The 26,335-nt window shown below is 34.9% G+C and overlaps 1 protein-coding gene across 1 annotated transcript in view; it reads left to right on the forward strand.

Annotated features, from left to right (window-relative positions):
- The window catches only part of CACNA2D1 (calcium voltage-gated channel auxiliary subunit alpha2delta 1), a 514,071-nt gene that overhangs the window by 244,252 nt on the left and 243,484 nt on the right, over positions 1–26,335 (forward strand). Inside the window, exon 4 of the mRNA XM_022554402.3 lies at positions 23,897–23,956. Coding sequence (XP_022410110.1) covers positions 23,897–23,956 — 60 coding nt within the window. The remainder of the gene's footprint in view (positions 1–23,896; positions 23,957–26,335) is intronic.

Consider the following 26,335-nt stretch of genomic DNA (forward strand, 5'->3'; position numbering starts at 1 on the left):
CCATATTTTATTAAGTGACTTTAGGATACTCCATTAGTCATCCTATTTAATTTTTTTTTTTCCTTTTCTGTTTCTCTGCATTAAACTGTAAAAATCTTGAGTGCAAGAACTGTATCTTGGTGCTCATGTATATATATCTCACAGAGCAAAGTGGAGCTGGGTAGAGAAGAATCAAACACTTTTTTACCTGCATGGATTTCTGAAAATATGACTTTAAGAAGTTCCCTGTAGTATGTGGTGAGATTTTTTTGGAGGGGTGTGGGGATTAAACTTTCAGTAAGTAGTGATAAGGTTTTCTTTGAGTTTCTAAGATGATTGTGAATCTTAATTGAGAGAAAATTGTATCTGACCAAGCCTGCTTATAGCAGCCTGTTCGTTTGAAATATATCCATTAACACTATGATTCAGCTTTTTCATTTTCTTTACTCTTCTTTGTTCCTGTCTTTTGATTAGTTGCTTTCAAATGCCAATTTATTCTTGAAGATTATTACACAGGCACACACAAACACACACTCCCACACATGGATGCTCTCTTAACAAGAGAAGAAAGAAATTAGTTGGGTTTATTCATGCTTTGATTTTTTTTTTCTTTGGTTTAAAAAAATACAGAATACTTTAAAAACCAAAGTTTTCCTGGATAGAAGGTGGAAATGAGTGGAAGGAAAAACCAAGAGTTTTGTACAGGGTAATATTCAAAGCAACTTATATGCGTACTTTGAGTTTGAAGGTGGTGATTAGGTTTTCAGATTTAGAGAAGTGTGAGACAACCTAATTAAACACCTTTTTGCTGAAAAGCAGCTCAATAAATTCAGATTGCTTTGGGAAGCTCTCAAAGCTTTTATCAGTAAGCTAATATTGCAAAAGTCCTTTAAACTAATAGCTTTTGAAAAATTATTCCCCAGACTGGAAATAAATTATAAAGATATTTAAATAAATACACTTGCTAGAATCCTTACATCGAATAGGTGCAAAAATATATCTTAAAAAGTATGAAATATACAGTCAGTAAATGTGTAAGTACATATTTTCTGGTAATAATTAAGGCAAATTAATTTAATAACTTTTTGGCCCCTTGCCTCTTAGATTTCTCTTTACAAATCCTTAGTAATTGTTTACGAAGGGGATCGTATGGAGATCAGGATGAAGAAAGAAAAGCAAATCTTTGTAGATAATAGGTTTATTCAAGTTGTACATAAAACCTTCATCTTCTTTAGGAGCATATTGTTTATTATTGCCCTCATTAGCAGTATTCTTATTAAATGTGAATTGTTTACCTGTAAATACAATGGATCAGATTTTGTAATTTTGTGGTATCATTCAATAGCACACCTTTCTTTCTAACAAAAATACTTTTGGGTTGCCTTGTTCAATGCCCAAACTGACAGATCTTTATTTCATCTGTTTTGTCATCCCTCTGTGAGAGGCATGGACCCAATGGCCTCTGAGATCCCTTTCAATCTTTCGCAGCATAAGATTTTTTTTTCTTTTAATTTAATTTAATTTATTTTTATACAGAAGGTTCTTATTAGTCATGCATTTTATACACATTAGTGTATACATGTCAATCCCAATCTCCCAATTCATCACAACCCCCCCCACCACCACCACCACTTTCCCCCCTTGGTGTCCATACATTTTTTCCTCTACTTCTGTGTCTCAATTTCTGCTCTTCAAACCGGTTCATCTGTACCATTTTCTAGGTTCCACATATATGCGTTAACATACGATATTTGTTTTTCTCTTTCTGACTTACTTCACTCTGTATGACAGTCTCTAGATCCATCCATGGCTCTAGAAATGGCCCAATTTCGTTGCTTTTTATGGCTGAGTAATATTCCATTGTATATATGTAACACATCTTCTTTATTCATTCGTCTGTCGGTGGGCATTTAGGTTGCTTCCATGACCTGGCTATTGTAAATAGTGCTGCAATGAACATTGGGGTGCATGTGTCTTTTTGAAATATGGTTTTCTCTGGGTATATGCCTAGTAGTGGGATTGCTGGGTCATATGGTAATTCTATTTTTAGTTTTTTAAGGAAACTCCATACTGTTCTCCATAGTGGCTGTATCAATTTACATTCCCAGCAACAGTGCAAGAGGGTTCCCTTTTCTCCACACCCTCTCTAGCATTCGTTGTTTGTAGATTTTCTGATGTTGCCCTTTCTAACAGGTGTGAGGTGATACCTCATTGTAGTTTTGATTTGCATTTCTATAACAATTAGTGATGTTGAGCAGCTTTTCATGTGCCTCTTGGCCATCTGTATGTCGTCTTTGGAGAAATGTCTATTTAGGTCTTCTGCCCATTTTTGGATTGGGTTGTTTATTTTATTAATATTGAGCTGCATGAGCTGTTTATATATTTTGAAGATTAATCCTTTGTCTGTTGATTCGTTTGCAAATATTCTCTCCCATTGTGAGGGTTGTCTTTTCGTCTTGTTTGTGTTTTCCTTTGCTGTGCAAAAGCTTTTAAGTTTCATTAGGTCCCATTTGTTTATTTTTGTTTTCATTTCTGTTACTCTAGGAGATGGATCAAAAAATATCTTGCTGTAATTTATGTCAAAGAGTGTTCTTCCTATGTTTTCCTCTGAGAGATTTATAGTGCCCAGTTGTACATTAGGTCTCTAATCCATTTTGAGTTTATTTTTGTGTATGGTGTTAGGGAGTGTTCTAATTTCATTCTTTTACATGTAGCTGTCCAGTTTTCCCAGCACCACTTATTGAAGAGACTGTCTTTTCTCCGTTGCATATCCTTGCCTCCTTTGCCATAGATTAGTTGACCATAGGTGCGTGGGTTTATCTCTGGGCTATATATCGTGTTCCATTGATCTATATATCTGTTTTTGTGCCACTACGATATTGCTTTGATTACTGTAGCTTTGTAGTATAGTCTGAAGTCAGCAAGTTGTATTCCTCCAGCTCTGTTTTTTTCCCTCAAGACTGCTTTGGCTATTTGGGGTCTTTTGTGTCTCCATACAAATTTTAAGATTTTTTGTTCTAGTTCTGTAAAAAATCCCATTGGTAATTTAACAGGGATTGCATTGAATCTGTAGATTGCTTTGCGTAGTATAGTCATTTTCACAATGTTTATTCTTCTAATCGAAGAAAATGGTATATCTCTCCATCTCTTGGTATCTTTAATTTCTTTCAACAGTGTCTTATAGTTTTCTGCATGCAGGTCTTTTGTCTCCCTAGGTAGGTTTATCCCTAGGTATTTTATTCTTTTTGTTGCAGTGGTAAATGGGAGTGTTTCCTTAATTTCTCTTTCAGATTTTTCATCATTAGTGTATAGGAATGTAAGAGATTTCTGTGCATTAATATTGTATCCCGCAACTTTACCAAATTCATTGATTAGCTCTAGTAGTTTTCTGGTGGCATCTTTAGGATTCTCTATGTATAGTATCATGTCATCTGCAAACAGTGACAGTTTTACTTCTTCTTTTCCAATTTGTATTCCTTTTATTTCTTTTTCTTCTCTGATTGCCATGGCTAGGACTTCCAAAACTGTGTTGAATAATAGTGGTGAGAGTGGACATCCTTGTCTCGTTCCTGATCTTAGAGGTAATGCTTTCAGTTTTTCACCATTGAGAATGATGTTTGCTCTGGGTTTGTCATATATGGCCTTTATTATGTTGAGGTAGTTCCCTCTGTGCCCACTTTCTAGAGAGTTTTTATCATAAATGGGTGTTGAATTCTGTCAAAAGCTTTTTCTGCATCTATTGAGATGATCGTATGGTTTTTATTCTTCAATTTGTTAATATGGTGTATCACATTGATTTGTGTATATTGAAGAATCCTTGCATCTCTGGGATAAATCCCACTTGATCATGGTGTATGATCCTTTTAATGTGTTATTGGATTCTGTTTGCTAGTATTTTGTTGAAGATTTTTGCATCTATATTCATCAGTGATATTGGTCTGTAATTTTCTTTTTTTGTAGTATCTTTGTCTGGTTTTGGTAGCAGGGTGATGGTGGCCTCGTAGAATGAGTTTGGGAGTGTTCCTTCCTCTGCAATTTTTTGGAAGAGTTTGAGAAGGATGGGTGTTAGCTCTTCTCTAAATGTTTGATAGAATTCACCTGTGAAGCCATCTGGTCGTGGACTTTTCTTTGTTGTAAGATTTTAAATCACAGTTTCAATTTCATTACTTGTGATTGGTCTGTTCATATTTTCTATTTCTTCCTGGTTCAGCCTTGGAAGGTTATACCTTTCTAAGAATTTGTCCATTTCTTCCAGGTTGTCCATTTTATTGGCATAGAGTTGCTTGTAGTACTCTCTTAGGATGCTTTGTATTTCTGCAGTGTCTGTTGTAACTTCTCCTGTTTCATTTCTAATTTTATGGATGTGAGTCCTCTCCCTCTTTTTCTTAACGAGTCTGGCTAATGGTTTATCAATTTTGTTTTTCTTCTCAAAGAACCAGCTTTTAGTTGTATTGATCTTTGCTATTGTTTTTTTTTTTTCTATTTCATTTATCTCTGCTCTGATCTTGATGATTTGTTTCCTTTTGCTAATTTTGGGTTTTGTTTGTTCTTCTTTCTCTAGTTCCTTTAGTTGTAAGGTTAGATTGTTTATTTGAGATTTTTCTTGTTTCTTGAGGTAGGCTTGTATAGCTATAAACTTCCCTCTTAGAACTGATTTTGCTGCATCCCTTAGGCTTTGGATCGTCGTGTTTTCATTGTCATTTGTCTCTAGGTATTTTTTGATTTCCTCCATGATCTCTTGGTTATTTAGTAAGGTATTGTTTAGCCTCCATGTGTTTGTGTTTTTTACGTTTTTTCCCCTGTAATTGATTTCTAATCTCATAGCGCTGTGGTCAGAAAAGATGCTTGATATGATTTCAATTTTCTTAAATTTACTGAGGCTTGATTTGTGACCCAAGTTATGATCTATCATATCTGGAGAATGTTCCGTGTGCACTTGAGAAGAAAGTATAATCTGCTGTTTTTGGATGGAATGTCCTATAAATATCAATTAAATCTCTCTGGTCTATTGTGTCATTAAAGCTTGTGTTTCCTTATTAATTTTCTGTTTGGCTGATCTGTCCATTGGTGTAAGTGAAGTGTTAAAGTCCCCTACTATTATTGTGTTACCGTTGATTTCCTCTTTTAGAGCTGTTTAGCAGTTGCGTTATGTATTGAGGTGCTCCTATGTTGGGTGCATATATATTTATAATTGTTATATCTTCTTGGATTGATCCCTTGATGATTATGTAGTGTCCTTGCTTGTCTCTTTTAACATTCTTCATTTTAAAGTCTATTTTATCTGACATGAGTACTGCTACTCCAGCTTTCTTTTGGTTTCCATTTTCATGGAATATCTTTTTCCATCCCCTCACTTTCGGTATATATGTGTCCCTAAGTCTGTAGTGGGTCTCTTGTAGACAGTATATATATGGGTGTTGTTTTTTTATCCATTCAGCAAGCCTGCGTCTTTTGGTTGGAGCATTTAATATGTTCACGTTTCAGGTAATTATGGATATGTATGTTCCTATGACCATTTTCTTAATTGTTTTGGGCTTGTTTTTGTAGGTCCTTTTCTTCTCTTGTGTTTCCCACTTAGAGAAGTTCCTTTAGCATTTGTTGTAGAGCTGGTTTGGTGGTGCTGAATTCTCTTAGCTTTTGCTTGTCTGTAAAGCTTTTGATTTCTCCATGGAATCTGAATGAGATCCTTGCCAGGTAGAGTAATCTTGGTTGTAGGTTCTTCCCTTTCATCACTTTAAGTATATCATGCCACTCCCTTCTGGCTTGTAGAGTTTCTGCTGAGTAATCAGCTGTTAACCTTATGGGAGTTCCCTTGTATTTTATTTGTTGTTTTTCCCTTGCTGCTTTCAATAATTTTTCTTTGTCTTTAATTGTTGCCAATTTGATTGCTGTGTGTCTCAGCATGTTTCTCCTTGAGTTTATCCTGTATGGGACTCTCTGCGCTTCCTGGACTTGGGTGGCTATTTCCTTTCCCATGTTAGGGGAGTTTTCGACTCTGATCTCTTCAAATATTTTCTCGGGTCCTTTGTCTCTCTCTTCTCCTTCTAGGACCCCTATAATCCAAATGTTGTTGCATTTAATGTTGTCCCAGAGGTCTCTTAGGCTGTCTTCATTTCTTTTCATTCTTTTTTCTTTATTCTGTTCCGCAGCAGTGACTTCCACCTTTCTGTCTTCCAGGTCACTTATCCATTCGTCTGCCACAGTTCTTCTGCTATTGATTCCTTCTAGTCCATTTTTCATTTCAGTTATTGTACTGTTCATCTCTGTTTGTTCTTTAATTCTTCTAGATCTTTGTTAAACATTTCTTGCATCTTCTCGATCTTTGCCTCCATTGTTTTTCCGAGGTCCTGGATCATCTTCACTATCATTATTCTGAATTCTCTTTCTGGAATATTTCCTATGTCTGTTTCATTTAGTTGTTTTTATGGGGTTTTATCTTGTTCCTTTATCTGGTATAAAGCCCTCTGCGTTTTCATCTTTTCTGTCTTTCTGTGAATGTGGTTTTTGTTCTACAGACTGCAGGATTGTCATTCTTCTTGCTTCTGCTGTCTGCCCTCTGGTGGAGGAGGCTGTCTAATAGGCTTTTGGAAGTTTCCTGATGGGAGGGACTCACAACATAAGATTTTATGACTTGATTTTTTATCATAATGCCAAGAGGACTCGGTGATGCATTTAAGGATATTGGAGGAATCCTTTTTTCAGTTGAAAACAGTCCAAAGTACTAGCAGAGAATATTTAATAAGATATTACAATTTGAAGAGGGCATGAGATTGCAGTTAGATAATGAGTAATGGTGGTATAAACAAATCCACACACTATTGGGTTGATTAAATTTATCTTTCTGGGAATTGAATATATGGTGGTCTTTTATATTACAAATGAGATTTGAGGAAAGTTAATGAAGCTGAACCCTCACTAGGTGGCCGTGCTTTTCTGCCTGTTTGATTGATAGGAAAGGATTGCTGTTGTCTTTTAGTAATTAATCTCCTTTGTGTCATAGAACAAGTTTTTTTATTTAAAACAATTTATTCAAGGTTAATACAGTTATGGATATGAAGCAATTAAACATTGGCTTACATTCAGGATAAAGAAAAACTAATTGATAAACTGAATTCTCCATGCATAGAACAAGAGCAATACAGTCTTAACTGTGGAGATAATTCTTTCTGTGGATGTGAATAGCAATATTATTTTTGCTTCTAGGATTACTTTTAGTTATAAAATTTTGCTTCTATGACTTAAAAATCATTCAGTCAGGAGTCCAAAAATGGCAGTTTCCAGTAATTGGACCCTCCACTGTTTGATTACAAATTCTGTAACAGTGAATTTTTTTCAAGGCAAGGCAGGTTTAGCTAATAATTTCAAACAATAAACTCATTTCAAATTGCTTATCTTTGAAATGTATATGAAATAATGTTTGTGGCTCCCATCATTTCCATTTATTTACTGTAAACTTTTAATTCATTCATGATTTTCAAAAGATAATTTAAATTCTTTCTAAAGCAAAATCACATCTATCCCTTTGAGTAGCCCTAATGCAGCTATGACTCTTTTATCATCTATGTATTTCCAGCAACTCACTGAATAACAACTCTGTGAATGAAGCATTTTCTGTGTGTGTTCTTGTCCCTCCTGTATCCCATTTTGTAAAAATCAAGTTCTTCTCTGCTCTTTCATTTCTCTCCAGGATCTACTGCTCTGAACCTTTCCCTGGACATGCCATAATCAGGTGGTACCTCTTAGTCTAAAGTAATGCTTTTATTCGTCTTTGCTTGTAAATTCTTGTGAAATTTCACATTTTCTGGTATCCTGTTTGTCTCCCATCTCTAAAAACAATATAATAAATGAAGTCACAGTAATTCCATGCTAAGAAAACTCATGATGACTATTTCTATGGATATTTCAGTTTAGGAGCACTTTTGGAATAAGTAATACAGGTTTAGGCCAAATGAGTAAATCTTGTATGGAGAAACTTTAGAGCACTATTGGCCAAGCAGGGAAAAATTCAGGGACACATGCAGCCTTCTACATCTTTCTGGATTCCCAATCAGCAGTCTGTATTACTGTGCTTACCCATTAAATAATCCCATTAATACTGTTCTTATGCATTAAAGAAGACCAGAACACTGTAGCCCAAATACTCCTTTCATAGTGTTCAAGTTGGTGGATTCTTAAAAACCTAATTTTCTTTACTGGTTATTTAGAAGGTACACATCGTACCAATTTCCTACAGTGATGCTTTCAACAACATATTACCTTATTTTCCTAGACAAATTTATGCTCCATTACTTTATTTGACATACAACAAGCCAAACAAGTAAACTATTCCTTAACTATGAGCACTGTATTGTTTTGTTTTTCGCTGTCTTACCCACCAGATATCATTTTCTCCCTGTCTGCTAAATTCTTGTTCTGCTTCCTACCTTTTTCACAAATCCATCTAATCGAAACTAATATTTTCTTAGTATACTTTTGGTCTATTTTATGTTTCTTTCTCTTTGTGATCTTTTCCCCAGGTAGATTATGATGTGCTATGATCTGAGCATGAAGTTTAGCTCTCAGCTTATCACAGCATTCTTCGTAGCTCCTAAAATCAAGCTCTTCAGATAGAAAGGAAGTGATTACAAATACACGTTGATTGATTTCATTAATTAAATCATTTTTAATTTATTCGTGGCTATTAGCAATTTCCTCAGAAATCTTGACTATTACTATCTTTATTTCTTGTTATGTTTACCTATTTATGTGTAGATGATCTTTTGACCTTTTCTGATGTTGTAATTGAAATGAATCTCACCTACAGATATTGCTGGTTTAATAAATACTATTGTACATTGTCCTTATTTCCATTGTTAATATTCTGTAGGCTAGATCATTTCAAGATTCTATGATACTTGAAAGGGTTCCAATTTAATAATTTTCTATACAGTTTTTACTTTCAGATGAGTAATCCTTTTGGAATGTACACGTTTTATGGATTATTATGGTGCTTACCTTCAACCTGTGAGATTGATTGAAAGTAGAAACGTAGATTTCATGTGCATTCAGTTGAAAATAGGCTCATATTTTTTAGTATTCACCAAATCATTTTTTCACTTTGCCACATTTTATATTACTGATGTTTATTTAAAAGTAGATATGTGTGACGTATAGATTCATGGATTTTATAAAATCATTTATTATCATTTGTGACCTTAAAAGTGGATCAAGGGTTATGGAAGGAAAAGACAACTTTAGAGATATGATTAAGTCTTAGATGCTTTATGTCTACTGTGACATTAAATTTTCACCATAAACTTGTGAGGATATTTGAGATCATCATCTTCTTTTTATACGAGAAGAAACTGGGGTTTAAAGATTATACATAATAAGTGGGAGAGCCACAATTAGAATTCAGATCTGTGTCTAAAGCCATCATGCATCTTTCTTGGATGCATCATATTATCATATATGGATATATACTCGTTAGCTATTATGATCACTATTAGATCACTTTTCAAGGAGTCTTCCATTCTATTGCCTTTGCTTTAACATGTTCCCCAACATGTTACTCAACCTAGAGATAAAAAAGGAGTGTGATAAGCTTTTAAACGCATAGTTGCCCAAACATATTTCTTTGAGACTGTCTCTGCATATGGCAATAACCCTCCATCTCTGTCAGGCTGAGGCATTTTGGAGCCTGCTGGCTTGGTCACACCACAGTAACACGAATGACAGTAACACCCTGCACCCTTCACTTCACTTCGCTCTGTAACACACATCAAAGTTGCACTTTGGGCCATTAATCCCTTACAGAGATTTTGGTAAAATAATTTTTAGCATTTTTTTCACAAGTCCTTGGGGGCTGGGATAAGCACAACTAGAGGTATATTGAAAGCTCCTAGATACCTTGGGTAAATAAATCTCTGCAGGAACATTTCATCTGCTGTTTCAAACTTGGACAGAGTAGGTACAGTCTGTGTGTCCGAACTAGGCACCATTCTTCCCCTTCACTTGCCTTTTTAATCATTAGGTATCATAGATCTCTCTTGAAGGATTGAGTTAATGGAGTTTGTAAGGAGTGAAACTTACCTCCACAATGCATTTTTTGTTTGTTTGTTTTTGAACTGATCATTTCTTCCATTCTTGATATTCATTCTTATTGATAGTGACATTGCCACTTTTGAGTTATCAGGGTGGATAATGCTTATCTAATTTTTAGCTCTGCAACTTTATCTCATTTCACCTATTGTGTTAGCCTAGAAATGCTGTGGCAAAGCAGTGGAGTGCAGTGGGGTGGGGACAGAAAAATAATCAGATGTGAAAGAATTCTGCTAATTAGAAAATGAGCAAGGCATCAAATGCTGAGGGTGACTTATTTAAAGTGCTTCATTGGTTGTTTGATACATACATACCTGAGCTCCTCTCTACTGAATATGGAATGAGAAGAAATTACTTCTTGTTCACAGTTTGTCTTCTACTTATGTGATATTGAGGGCAAGTTGTATAACTTCTTTTAAAAGGTAGGCTAGGGGCAGGGCTCTGGAATAGGTAGCCTTATTCAAATTCCAGCTCCTCCACCATTGTCTCTTTGCTAAGCACTTTATAGGAATTATCCCATCCTACAAGCATAGTAGATACTATCATTAATTCCACGTGTAGATGAGCAAACAGACCTCAGAGCTGTTTAAGTTACCCTGCATTACTGGCTCTTCGAAGTGTGTCTACTCCTCTGTAAAAGGTGTATCTACAAAGTTTGTAAGAAAGACAGATGGCATCATTCCTGTAAGGTGCTTGGCAAAGAATAAATACCTAAATGATGTCAGCCCTTCTTATTTTTTATCTCATTATGATGGTCAACAGAGGTGCCATCTGTAAAAGAAATTCCATAAATTGTGAAGAGCTACACACATTTTAACCATCATTATTCTTAATAGCATCATGTGCCTTGTATAATGAATATACAGTTTTAATCTTCTTAAAAAGGAATAAGACAAGCCTTCTTGAACTTTCCACCTGAGAGCCAAGGGTTTAAAATTTTATCACTTCTTAGAAGTTTATATCTAAGAAATATGAGCAGAAAGTTATAGGATAATAGTGTGAGCATTATTAAGAGAAATTTGATATTATTTACTGGAAGCTTTTTACTCAAATTGTTAAAACTTACTTGAGGGTAAGGAGAAATAATAATATTACTCAAGTTAAAAGTAAAAACCAAAAAATACTGAATATCAGTGCTTTCACTGTCGTGGCCTGGGTTCAATCCCTGATCAGGGAACTGAGATCCCACAAGCTGTGTGGCACAGCCAAAAAGTAAAAGATAAAATAAAGAAAATGAATAAAAAAATAAAAACCACCTTCTCTGTCAGAGGGAGGAACAGGACTGCCATGTCTTCTGCAGATGGGTAGTGGATGACATTTCTGATATTTGAAAAAGCCTAGTCAATTGCATATTTTGCCAATTCGACTGATTTACACATCATAGTGATTTTCCAAATCCTTGGAGGAGAAATTATACAAGTGGGGGAGGAGCACACAGTGCACACTTTTGTCTACCACAGAATGTGATACATTCACCCCCAATGTATTAGCAAAAACAGAAAATAAAAGGAGTATTTCCATAGCAACATTAGCAAAATAGAAAATTTGCCTACCGTGTAAAATTAGATTCTTTTTTTTTTTTCTGAGCCAACAACCCACTCACCAGATTGGCAGCCTGTGAAGAGTTAACGAACCTCAAAGGTAAATTATTTTAAACTAAAAAGAAATGAAGATAACATGGCAGGAATGATAAATACTTTACAGCCAGTCAGAGGGTAGCCCGAGGTAAAGGAAACAAATCTCCTTTGATAGAATAAGAATCAAAGGGAGGGTGGTTGGAGGGGAGCTGGAGATGCAAAATGGTTATTGTAAAATTAAAAGGATGGAGGGTGGCTCAAGCAGCTGTAATCTGACAGGACCTCGGACACACTGGAATTTACTTAGACCATAGTGACATATATTGATAGCTGTTTGATTATACCTTCAATAAAGTGAAAGAACTCCTTTTTCCCCTTCTTAATTCCTAAAAGCTAATGTTGACGAAGATGTCACTGCTGTGTTTATTTAGCAAAAATCTCATTTAATCCCTAAACAATTCTGTGAAAAGGTATTATTATCTCTGTTTTACAGATGAAGAAACAGAAGCGTAGAGAAATTAAATAAATTCTACCCTATTTTCAAAGTCAGTACATCTTTTATGGTTTCCAGAATTTTGAGCTAACTTCAAAATTAAATTCAGAATAGCTGAATACTTTATGTAATAACTTTAGTTACTATGTAATACTAGGAAGTTAATGCATTTACCAGTACTTTAAATTTATTTATTTATTTTTGCTGTGTTGGGTCTTCATTTCTGTGCGAGGGCTTTCTCTAGTTGCGGCAAGCGGGGGCCACTCTTCATCACGGTGTGCAGGCCTCTCACTTATCGCGGCCTCTCTTGTTGCGGAGCACAGGCTCCAGACGCGCAGGCTCCGTAGTTGTGGCTCACAGGCCTAGTTGCTCCGCGGCATGTGGGATCTTCCCAGACCAGGGCTCGAACCCATGTCCCCTGAACTGGCAGGCAGATTGTCAACCACTGCACCACCAGGGAAGCCCTTACCAGTACTTTAAATTTATGTGTTGTAACTACCCTCTTAAATTATCTGCTCAAAGAGTATTCAGGGCAGTGGAAGGTAATGGATGTCTGTCTGTCTGTGAGTTGATTTGGAGGGTTAATAATTCAGGCTGTTTTAAAACTCTTGAATTATGGCAAGGGAAATATGGTGATAAACACTTTAGTGATTATTATGTGCTGAAGAATAAGTTATATATAAGAAAATGATCCTTTACTGACAGGATAAACCTCTTAAGTTAGTTTTCACTTTAGGATATCAAAATAAATTTGGTAGATTTTTTTAATCTGCCCTTCCTGATAATATTTTTTTCACTTGTTCTCAGTTTATTACTACATATGTAAAATCATAGGTATGCATATATGAAACTAAAGATAAATTACAAATATATGTTCTGTGACCAGATGTATTTATTTCTATTCCTGTGTCTAGTTATGGTCTTTTAAGAGAGTTGAAGCTTTTGGTCTCACCTTCTGTTTTTTCTTAAAAACAAAAGATTAGCAAAAAAATAATTTCAAAGGTACTTCTCATCTATTATATTACATCTTTTTTATTAATTATGTTAATTTGCATCATGTTCAATTAAATAGTATTTTTACTCTTTTCATAGACTAGTAAAACTCATGTGAACTTTGCTGCATTCCTAGATTTACAGGAAGGCAGAGCCTCACGCAGAGCATCTGACAGTGAAAAATGGTCTTAACACATCTTTTTCCTTCTTTTTAAAAGTGGTTGCATACTTCACCAGTTTTTTTTATATTACCTGCTTCCTACAAAATTTGATCACTTTCTTATAGGTAAAGCAATTTCTCCCTTTCTAACTTGCATAAAGTTTTGTGCTTTATGCTGTATTTGCCAACCAACATATGAAAAACAAAATGAAGCCTGAAGCCTATAAAGGTGCCTGCAAATTGTGAGTAGTGGGCTTATAAGAACTAAGCAAGTTTAACCCACTTAGTATCCTGTATACAAGAAAGAAGGGAAGGAAGAAGGGGAGGAAGGAAGGAGAGAACCGTAAAGACCATAAATTAAGGCAGATTAAGGCAGTGTGTTTCAATAATATATTTCAAAGAAAAACATTGTAAGAGAAGGTAATTTTAGACCATGGCTAAAGATACAGATATATTGTGCATAAAGAAGATGTGGCACATATATACAAGGGAATATTTAGACTTCTGAATCATCTCCAATATGTCTGATTTACAAGGTTTGTTCTTTCAAAAAGAGGGCTTTAGGACAAATAATTTGTTCTCATTTTATTTCCCACAGCTTCAAGAGCTTGCTGTTAAGGTAATTGCATTGTTCTACTTGAACAATGCTATGCATTTTTATTTTAGTGCAGTGCTTCTCAAACTTTAGTTCATATTAGAATCACAGGAAGGTCTTGTTAAAACATAGATTGATAGGACCCACCCCCAGAGCTTCTATTCCGTAGGTTTGGGATGGGATCTAAGAATATGGGTGTCTAACCTTTTCCCAGGTGATGCTGCCCCTGCTGGTCTAGACACACTTTGAGAAGGGTGCAAAATGCAGGCTCAGGAAAGAACTGAAGACAAAATAAAGATTACATCAGTTATTTGATGGTGAAAGTTTGAAGATATGGAGATGGAGCAGTGAACATCTTTATGGAAGCAGGCTCAACCAGATATGGTATATCAAGTAGTGGGAGGGATCTGAGATTTTACGCTTCGTGCAAGCTAACAAGCTAGCCAACCACCATCACTGGTTCAGGAGCCTCCCTGAGTTGCACACAATGGATCTGTATGTCCCTACACAGGAGGCAGCATGGGCTTTGTGTTCCCATGGGTAACTCCTGACCATCAAGTCTAGGGAGCCATACTGAGTAGCCCAGGTGGACAGTGCCTATGACATGAGCTTGTGTCATAGCTGAGGAACACTGAACCCTGAACTTGGGAAACCCCACTCTTTTAAAGGGTGCCTACCAGCAAGCCTGCCTAAATTTTACCCCACAGGATTATTTTTATTTTCCTGAGCAACAAATAAATCTGTCCTCTGCCCTGCAGGGAGACACTCTCTGTCTTCCAAGGCTGTTTGCTACACAAACATTCTTGAGAAAATAATCCAGAGCAGAGGCTGTCCCTGCCTCTGTTCACATGTGGTGCAGAAACATGAGATACCCATGGAGAATTGTCTCCATGGTTGTAGGATTAATTCAGAGGGAAGAGTGATGACATAATTAAAATCATTTAAAAATCAGAATGGAGGAACTCTGGTTCAGGCAGCCAAAATGGACCCGGGTGGCCATTGTGGATTTGGTTTCTTGGATTTCTGAACCTGTACTGGTATTCGACATTTAAAGAATAAGGCAACTGATTATATTGATAGATTAGTTCTAGAATCCCAGAGTGGAATTACGTGGATTAGTCTGGATCCCTATCACATTCACAGCTAAATTCTACTAAATTTTAAGGATCAGGTGGTGATGAATTAATCCAGCAATTTTTAAGAATTAGGTAGTGATGTATTGATTCAGGAATATGCTTGTCATGTGGGAACAAGTTTTGTGGCCTCTCAAAGTATCACGATAATGAATGGTGATATTGTAAGTGAACCTAGTTATAAATCTTGATACAACTGAGATAAAACCTTGACAGGGTTTGAAAATGATTACTTATACATTTCTACACACAGCAATTGAGCGTCAGCTCTCTGCCACACATTGTGTGAAATACTGGATGTGTACAGACATGAAAGAACTGTGTCCTGTGCCTAATGAACCTGCATTTAGTAGTTTATTGAAAGTGTGTGTGTGAGAGAGAGAGGAGAGGGAAAAGGAAACGAGGGAGCAGGAAGGAAGAGAAAAAAACAGAAAAAGATGGAGAGAGATAAATTACGTGATGGGAGTCAGGATAGTGTAAGGATAGGGCACTAGTGGGTTATTTTTGTTTCCGTCTATCAAATTGTGCTTCTATTTTGAATGGTGTTTTTCAAAGAGTAATTAAATCCATATGTCTAATATAGCTAAAAATGTTACCCTCTAGAGGAGTGTTTTCAAAGTTTAGTTCATGGAAAAGGTGTATTTTATTAAGCATGTAGATTTCTAGGAATGATACCAAGTATAGAATCAGAATCTTTGGATGGTCATGGGGTTGAGTGGGTTTGTATGTGGTCCAGGTGATTTGAACAGGCTTATCTGGTGATTCTTCTCAGGTGTCAAAGTGTAGAGCTGATGTAGAAATTATATTCAGTTCAACAGTCTTTTATTTTAGTGTTGGTCCTGTAGAGCCAAGAAAAAAGTAGTGATAATTGCGAGTTGTGTATTAATTTACTTTCACTACTGATAAGAGGGGTTTTGCTGTTCTTACCAGATGACATCTCCTTTACCTGGCTTATGTATTCCAAGAGTCTGCCAATTTATTTGGAGCTAATTACATCTCTGAATATTAGACTTGAAGCTTTGTGGTTAATTTCAAAAGCATTTCCTGAATATGGCAGATCCAGGCTGAAATCTGTACAACAAGATCCAGAAGCCATGTTCCAAAAGATTTAATTTTCACTGGGCCACAAATAGGAGAATCAATGATGACTGGCTTGATTTCAGCAACTTTTATTTGTATGTTTTGCATATATTATACGCCCTTAAACCTTACACTAGAAAGAAGAATGGTATTTGTATTATAAAATTTTTATTTCATATAACCTGGAATGAAATCAACTGTAGGAAAGTGATAGGCCATCTAAAAGAAATAATCTGTAACCTTACATTGTATCTTATGAGTACTGTATAAGATTTCTATATGATTTGCTTAATACAGTCAAAAATTGATGTTTTGCTATTAATCTTGATAATCCTCTACTTATGTCACGGTTCCAGTACATACAGAAGTGTTAAAATATTTGAGTAGACATAAATAGCAAGATTACATACTTTATTTCTACTTGATCAGTCTACAAATAATTTTAATCAAAATATGTATTAAAAGTTATATGTTATGTAGTGTTTTCTGTTTCACTTGAGAAGCAATGCTCAAAAAGGCAAAGTCCTTTTTTTTAACCCCTCCATAAACTCAAGTAGATGAACTGATGCTAAGTTATTTTTCCGAGTTTGGTAGAATTCCTCAAGTCATTGGAATATATTTTTCTAAATTAAAATTGGATTTTATTTTTTAAAAAACACGTTTTCTTTGTCTTGGAATCAATTTGGGACTACCCTGCTAGAAAAGTGAAAATGATTTGAAGAAAAGAAAGATAATAATTATAATTTTGTGCTCATGTTTCATGTCATTAAAAGCAGAAAGTCTGCAAAAGTATGCTTTAGGCAAGCATAAGTAAAACATAAAAACAGAATTTAGTCATCTGTGTAAGAGTGGGCTTGCTAAGCCATAGAACCATATTGAAAAGGGATTGTCATGTCTTTGGATAAGTTGCCTTGCTTAAGTGTTGATTTAGCATCTTTCAAACTGCATAAGAAGCACCTATGAGAACAGAATGATGGTCTCTTGATGGAGAGATGGAATAGGTAGGACTATGTTTACAAATAAAGCCTGTTCTGTGTTCTGACGATAAGGATGCAATAAATGCATAGGCTTTTGGTGCTGAAAAGGGGACTTAGAGATGGTTCCAGCTTTGTTTCCCTGAGGGTTCTTCCCTCCTCCGTGCATTATCTTTACTTTCCAAAACCACCAGCAAACCATTTCTCGAAACTCATTGACATTAACCAAATCTCTTGTCCAATCTAAACCATCACTTGCAAGTGTGATAGGTTTCACTTTAGACAAATCATTCCCCCCATGAAGCCGGTGGAGTTTCTCTTCAGTATTCAACCTGCATGCAGCCTATTAGAAAGAAGAATCAACAACATCAGTATCAGAAAACGTTCACATAATTTTAAAAAATGCGTGCCACACAATGCCGGAGGATACAGACAAATTCATTTATAGTGATTGCTGTGGGTAGGGAAATTGGTCAAGGAATGAATAAGGTGAACTTCAAGGTTATTTGTACCATTTTATTTTTCACATTAAAAGTTATAAAGACAATTTTAATTAAAGATAAAAATGAATTCTGGGTGATGAATTCCAGATTGTTTGTTTCTCTACTATTCAGTGCTTTTAATCTCCTCGCAAACCACACAAATAAAAAGACCTAAGGCTAGGGCTTCCCTGGTGGCGCAGTGGTTGAGAGTCTGCCTGCCGATGCAGGGGACAAGGGTTCGTGCCCCGGCCCGGGAAGATCCCACATGCCGCGGAGCGGCTGGACCCGTGAGCCATGGCCGCTGAGCCTGCATGTCCGGAGCCTGTGCTCAAAAAAAAAAAAAAAGACCTAAGGCTAAAACTTGTCATTGGTTAGCAGTACTCATTCTTTTTAGAATCCTTCCTGTTCTTTATTTTTGAGACATTGCCATTATTGATAAAAGCAATATTTTAAAAAATTTATTCACCATGTCACTGATTCCACTGTAACTAAACTAAAACGAACAAATGTATATTGTAACCATTAAGAAAGCATCTGTCGAACACTGATCCTATGATGTTAAGTGTGTGTGTGAGTGTGTGTTATATAGGATATGATATATGGTATATGAATGTGTGGCAGTTCCCTTTAGAAGCAGGAACTGAGTCCTGTAGTTTTTCCTAAACACTTCTATGTAGCAAGTGCTAAGTAAATGTCTGTTGAATAAGAGCAAATGCACACTGTACTTCTTCTCCTCCCAGTCAGGATGTATATTTACCTATAGCGATCACAGTCATCAGGTGTCAAAACATGGCAAAGGTAAAACTCATCCTACTTAGCCTGTTCAATTTTTATAACTTTTCTCAAATCCCAGCTTCCAGCCTGGCTTCTTTAGCCAATAGATCTTTTTCAAAGTACCAATAATGTTCCTTTATAAAAACGTTTTAAACAATACATAAGTATAGCAGGTGTGAGTTTTAAAAAAGTATAAAGCAATTTCTCTACACCTGAAGATTTTTATACTAAACTCCTTGTTCACTAGGATATAACAAGTTGTTAGAAGGCTTTGGTAGAATTCTGCTGGGTATATATATTTATATGAATTTAAAGAAACATTGTTTATACGTTGTTTTATGTGAATTTAAGTGAACATTTTGCATTGTTTCCCATTATTTGGTGAAAGGTATTAGAAAGAAAAGAGTATTTTTACCTTTTAGATGGAACATTATACTAAATATTCATGGGGTTATGATGTTATCTTTTCTATTGAGGTCTTCAAGCTTTCTATCACCTTAAGAAATGCAAAAGAAATGTCACACCTCAATCTTTTTTTTTTTTTTTTAGTATTTCAGGAAATAAAGTGAGAAAGCAGAACATAATGATCTCCTCTCCTTTCTCATTTTATTTGTAGGAAAAATAAAATGAAATAAACTGAAGAACTCATTTTATTGACTACTGTATTAAACTGCTATATTCCCTAAATTGCGTTTGCTTTTGGCCCACCCTATAGTTCCATAGATAAGAGCTTTCTTGCAGAGCAAAATACAGTGAAAATTTAGGGGCCATTAAGATGTTTTCATTCATTTCACTCACTTATGTACCTATTGAGGTGCTCATCAGTGAGTACAGTTCTAACATATTCTGTTCTAGGTATTTGTGCTTGTAAGATTCACATGGAAGTAAAACTTTGATATATGGTTTTGAGCATACCAATAGAAAATATATCAAATAAATATTATTGTTAAATGCTGAAAAATGTTAAGTCCATTGCCTAAATCCTATAGTTAGTGAATAGCAGCACCAAAATTGTAAACCAGATATGTCTGATTCAAAAGCGCATGCTTATTTTAGCTACAGCTCCAAAGTTATTGATGGCACCTGTACACTTTTCTTCAGAGCATAGAAGTCTGTTCTTTGACGTAAGTTTGCTATTTTCAATAGATATTGTTAGACCATTCACATGATTATCCTGATTATTTTGATATGTTAAGAGCATTTGATGAGGTTAGGGAAAACTTGTCAACAGAGGCATAATACAATAATTTGTTCATCCTTATTGGGTGTTAACTATTTGAACATTAATCATATAACACACATATTTTACTGGTAAGTCTGAAAAATCTTGACATACACTAGCCAAAGAAATCGTTTTGAATTAGAGATGTTTCTTTGAATGATATTTCAATTCTTGATATTATTAATGTAAGTACCAACATTGTTGGAGTGTAATGGAACTGTCATGATCCCTGAAGGTTTACTTTCAAAACTATCAAAAGAAAATTCTTTGTAATTAAATGTTTCAGAGAACTTTATCTTTCATCTGCAATAAACATACAGTCTAGGAAGCAAGTTATTTACAGGTTTGGAAAATACTCTTATTTCCAAGAAAAAAATACATTTAAGTATTGTTAGGGAGAATGATAGAATTATTTCTTTTTATACTGTACAGTTATACTGCTTTTATTAAACTTTCATATCACTTGCCAGATGCAATGGTAGTGGAAGAGATAAAGATGACAAAAAGGTGAAGGTTGAGAATGAATAGGCCTTCAAGGGAGCTGATCTTTCTCTGATCTGATAAAACCTCTCCCATTATCTATTTCTTTCTTTTTTGTTTTTCTTTTTTTCCTTGCAGATCACTACATATCAAGAGCTTTTTCTCTGAATAGCAGCATTCTCTCAGGATTTGAGGGCAAGACTTATATAAAGATAGTTTCCAAATTGACATACGACATGTTGTGCTGTTTTTAGAATTTGCCTTTAGAAAATTCTAAAAATTACTGGGAAATTTTCCATTAATCTGAAATAGTTTTCTACCAGTGTTTTTTATTTTGATACTACTATGTCTTCATGTATTCTATGAATGCCAAGTGATGTTAACACTTTGATGGGTTTAGTGGGAACTAAAGATTGGTCTTGTGGAATAAGAATAAGCTTTGGAGTCGGAAGGCTTATGTTCAAGTCCATTTTGTTAAACTTGTGAGTCCTTAAAAGTCTTTAAAATGAGTTTTTATTTTAAATGCTCAAACCAGTAGGTAGGTAGGGATGTACATATTATTATTACCTTTATGACATTGTATATATACTTATCATTCCATACCCAAAGGATTTTCATATATACATGTGCTGTTTCATTTATAATAAAGCCGTTTAATGAAACTTTCTCACTTACCTTAATATGAGCAGAATTTTCAATTTTCTCTTGTAGGTATTTATGCTGAACTGGGTTTTTTGTTTCTATCTGATTCTCCGTCTGGTTTTAATGTTTGATACTATATTAAACTGTACTATGAATTAAATGAGAAAAGATACATTTTGTTTTTCTGAAGTAGGTTATTGCTATGGGTCTATTTTTATATATCTATAGCTAACTATGGAAACAGGGATGTCCTACTGAGCAAATATTCACATTTTATTAGGTAGGAATTTTATCAGTCTTAACACAATTTGCCTGTGGCATTTAACGGTAGGTCATTGGCTTTAAAAATAAAATGTCACTTGACTAGAATAGAAGTTAATTAGGGACTCGCAGTGTCCAGAAGACATGTCAGTTTTCTATGAGTCATGACTAGCTGGTCTTTTGCCACAAGAAAAAGCACCATCAGCAACTATTTGTATCACTCCTCGAGGTAGGCTAAGTCTCTAAAGTTCTGTATTTTGCTTTGTCGTGAAATCTGCTAGGTAAAAAAAAAAAAAAAATTACTAATTTCTTCATGAAAAAAGAAGATAATAGTAGTGCATTTTCATGATTATGTATCCCTAGATTTCCAAGCTGGGGATATATAATATTTAGCAACTTTCCAGCTCTAAACTAACCTTTTAAAATACACTTTTTTTTTCTTATACATAACTACAGGTCTTTAGGTTTCTAAAACTATCTCAGAATCTTGCAATAAATATCATTTACTTGATAAAATTAGTGTGTATATATATTAGAAATAAAGATGATTTGGACTCTCCTCCCCCTAGGAGAATTGTCTGATAGTTTGTGACCATTGTTCATCCCTCTTTAACTTTTTTTTTCTAGAAATAATTAACTGTGATGATTACTGTCACTCTGGCTTATTAAATATGGATTAAGTTCATATTATAAGCCATGTGATTCTGAGTCAGATCATTAAGTTATACCTTCTCCTGCTCTCCAGAGTAGAGAACAGCATGGTTGAGTTAGAGCTGGTGTCTTGCAAACCACGTATGGCGTTGTGGGTGAATGCCCCCCAATGTGTTTTGTTTGTTGGGTGACAGCCTCCTTCTGTGTGTCTCGTGAGGAAAACATGTTAATATCCCTCTTCAAGACATTTTAGAGTTCTAATATTCCTTAATCTAAAAAAATATTTAACTTATTTATATTTTACCCAGTATTTTGTTTAAATTCACAAAATGCTTAATTTTATTATTGGCCCCATACATATGAACAATTTAGTTGTTCTTATGTGGGCTGTTAAAAATGCGGGAAGACTTATGTTCTGAATTTTGTCAAGAATATGCCTTTGTGTTTATTTTCTCATCTGTCTTTTCTTTTTCTATCTTTCCTACTAAAGTTTTCCTATAAAGAAATGGCTTCCATTTCCATTTGTTTTGCCATTTTATTCACTTTTTTGCAACATTTTCACACGGAATTTGAGTTTCCAAAAATATTGTGATAAATATTACTGAGATGTATACATTTTTCCCTTGGTTTTTCTCTGTTTAGGTTTTTGACCTTGTAGGGATAGAGAACCTTTTCTGGGTTACTCTCCCTGCTACAATATCTTACATTTACTAGCTTGTTTTATGTTCCCTTGCTGTCTAGTAGTTGATAAACTGAAACCATTGCCATTTAAGCACACTGGAGAATTTTTCCTGTAAATTGATTTAGTTTAGGGGTTCTTAACTTGAGATTTCCCACTAGGCAGTATTTTTTAGTCATTGGTAATACCTATGTATGAGTTTAGAAAAATGATTATAATATTAAAGAAGAGGAAATAAAAGCCAATACACTAATATAAAACTAGTCGAAAGGGATGTTTCCGTTCCCCAGTGTGGGCAAGACTTCCACATCAAGAGCACACACTGAAGTATAGTTCATAGTGAAAGATCAAAAACGTGAATCAACAAAACACTATGAGATTATACTTTTCTAAAACCTAACCTGATCATTTCTATCTCCTAATAAATGAGTTTAATACATTTATTATATTTACTGATATACTTGTCCCATTTTGCCTGTCTCCTAGCTGTGTGGGGGGCAGGCTACAGGTGAGCTCAGTACTCAAGGGACACAGTGTACAAATGGAATCTTAATTGTCCTTCATAGTTAGATAGCTGACATGAATATTTGCTTACTGTCTGCCAGGCACTCTTCTAAGCACTTTATATATAGTATCTCATTTCATCCTTTCAACAACCCATGAGGCAGATTTTGACATTATTCCTATTAGAAAAGGGGAGGAGAGACTTACCTTTTCCGAAGTTTGCACAGCTGGTATGCAGCAGGGTTGGTATTTAAACCCAGGCAGTCAGATTTCAAATCTGTTCTTAATCACTAAATGTTACTGTGTCTTGTGAAAGTTTAGCACACGGAGGATATGATAATAACACTGGAAAATACTAAGAGAGAACTCTAAAAACTATTAGACAAGGGGGAGGAAAAAGAATTTATCCACAAAAAGTCATTAGCAGGCTGACAATAGGCATTTCATCTCCAGCTGAACCTAACGGAATAACATTTTAAAAGTGCTAAAGGAAAATAGGTCAGGCTAGAATTCTCCAACGACTTTGGCATATAAGAGTGAAGGGGAAATAAAGCCTTTTCAGATGTGTGGATTATGATTGTTTGTTACTCATGGGTATTTGAATAAACTCTTAAGAATGTACTTTAGCAAGGAGAAAATTATTACATTTTTGTGGCTTTTGGTAAAAAACTAAAAATGCTATTAAGAAGGTGCCTATACAGCACTTAGCACATATTTATTGATTCTCATTGTTATTTCATTTCCAGTTATATAGAAATATATGCTATAAGGATATTTATGAAAAGCAATATTCTACTAGGATTAATATAGTGATCAAAGCTTTTTTTTTAAAAAAACAAATGAAATGTTAGTCATTGATAGAAAGCACTGGAAGTGGACACTACTGCCAGTGATGGCAGAGGTAGTAAACTTAATGGTATTCAAGAATACTATGCTATTTATATTACTGAAGAGTAAATATATATGTATCAACTTCAGTAAATTAAAGTATTAAATGATTTAGAATTTATGAATCACAAATAAGGAATCTCTTCTTTTTTATGTGTCTTAATAATTGATTTGAAAACCCAAGCACTATATAACAATTATGTATTCATGTGGTCGTTTGAATTCTAAGATTTCTTGTTTTCTTTCCAGCGCCTGGCTTTGGAAGCCGAGAAAGTTCAAGCAGCCCACCAGTGGAGGGAGGATTTTGCAGTAAGGACCCTTTTTAACCACTTGATTTAATAAGTACATCGATGTTTTGTGTTTGGATAATTATGATTTCATTTAAAATATTTTTTTTAGTGATGGACTCTTAAGGTATTATGGGACCAAAAACAGCTAGCTGTACTTCGTTGCTTTAAAAAAATACCTTGAAATATTCTCATACTCAAAGGTATTTATAAAATTAATAACAGAAAAATAACATTAAATTATAGCATTTGAATAATCTTTATAGGTATTATGAATATACTAGTTGAAAAACAAGTGACATTTTTTAAGAAGTGACATGCATATTGTAGTCACTTTGACAGTGGGCAATGCAATTAAAGTTAGAACAGATGCATTAAAGCCTCTTAAAATTTAACTTGCTCCACATTAGTTAGAAGTTATCCTTCGTCTGCTCTGGCCTGCTTTTAGAAACGTCAGCTGATATTAACTTCTGCACCTATTTTTTTGATAAACTGCTTTTGTGCTCCAAGAGTCACTGGGCTAATTATACAAATTGCAGAAATTCTTCTTGTGATGAGTTCCTTCCCTCCTTCCTTCCTTCCTCCCTCCCTCCATCTCGTCTCTAGCTATCTGTTATATCTTCTTGCACCCATGGTACACAATGAAGAAGCCTGATCTTAATAGTTAAAATACTTCTGTTACATATTTGAATTGTATTATTTATACTGAAAATCTCTTTAGTTTCTTTTCTTTTTTTTTTAACATCTTTATTGGAGTATAATTGCTTTACAATGTTGTGTTTCTGCAATATAACAAAGTGAATCAGCTGTATGTATGCATATATCCCCATATCTCCTCCCTCCTGTGTCTACCTCCCACCCTCCCTATTCCATCCCTCTAGGTGGTCACAAAGCACCGAGCTGATCTCCCTGTGCTACGCAGATGCTTCCCAGTAGCTATCTATTTTACGTTTGGTAGTGTATATATGTCCATGCCACTCTCTCACTTCATCCCAGCTTACCCTTCCACCGCCCTGTGTCCTCAAGTCCATTCTTTATGTCTGCGTCTTTCTTCCTGTCCTGTCCCTAGGTTCTTTAGAACCTTTTTTTTTAGATTCTATATATATATATATATATATATATATATATATATATGTCAGCATACAATATTTGTTTTTCTCTTTCTGACTTACTTCACTCTGTATGACAGACTCTAGGTCCATCCACCTCAATACAAATAACTCAATTTCGTTTCTTTTTATGGCTCAATAGTATTCCGTTGTATATATGTGCCACATCTTCTTTATCCATTCATCTGTTGATGGACACTTAGGTTGCTTCCATGTCCTGGCTATTGTAAATAGAGCTGTAGTGAGCATTGTGGTACATGACTCTTTTTGAATTATGGTTTTCTCAGGGTATATGCCCAGTAGAGGGATTGCTGGGTCGTATGGTAGTTCTATTTTTAGTTTTTTGAGGAACCTCCATACTGTTCTCCATAGTGGCTGTATCAATTTACATTCCCACCAACAGTTCTTTAGTTTCTGATCAAAGAAAAATTCCAGACAGCTCATTTGGGGGATGTTAGCCCCCCTCGCCCCATTTAAAATACGATTAGAGTTTGAGTGACAGCTTGATAATACTGTTCAATTGTCTTTGAATGTTTTGCAAGACATCTCAGATTTGAAGGTAAGAAAGTTGTGGTTCAATAGAACACTAAACTGAGGTTTAGGAGTTGACACTTTTACTTCGTGTTTATGTGATTTTACTGTCTATCAAAGGAAAATATGGAAAATGATACTTCATTCACTAATAATATAGGATAACAGTTAAATAGTATTTCATGCTTGATGATTCTGATATTATTTATTTTTACTGTCTTTTCCACAAATTTATATTTCTTAAGTAAACTCTTAGTCTACTCAGTTGAGACTCTATTTGACTGTCACTTTGATTCTTTCACCTGAATTGATCATATTGCTTGATTTGTTGGTATCATGTAGGTACTGGCTTAATCCACAATTGTTTGTTATAGGTACATTAAGAAAGATCAATATGTCTTCCATAATATATAAAGAAAAAATCAGTGATTAAGTTAAAAACACAACCTTTCTGAGTATAGAGGACAAATTTTAAGCTCATCCAGTGAAGATTTTACAGTGCAGTTTGTTGCGGTTAGATGTAAGGAAAGTAAACCTGCATTTTTTTGTGTGTCTTGAATAGACCAAAAACAGCCAAAGTAATTTATCCCAATAAATATCCATTCGAGAACTAATAATTAGTGACATTTACTTTTCTTCTCCATCTTAGAGGTGGCATAGTAAAAGCAGTGTAAAGGCATAATAGTTGTGAAGTTAGATGTTGTATTTTGCCTAGTCTTGGTATATAAATTGGTGCTGTTTTAGTTTAAATCCTGAGTACT

Source organism: Delphinapterus leucas, chromosome 9 (assembly GCF_059928025.1).
Source record: "Delphinapterus leucas isolate spDelLeu-1000000601 "Yukka" chromosome 9, BTC_Dleu_Yukka2, whole genome shotgun sequence".
Lineage (NCBI taxonomy): Eukaryota > Metazoa > Chordata > Mammalia > Artiodactyla > Monodontidae > Delphinapterus > Delphinapterus leucas.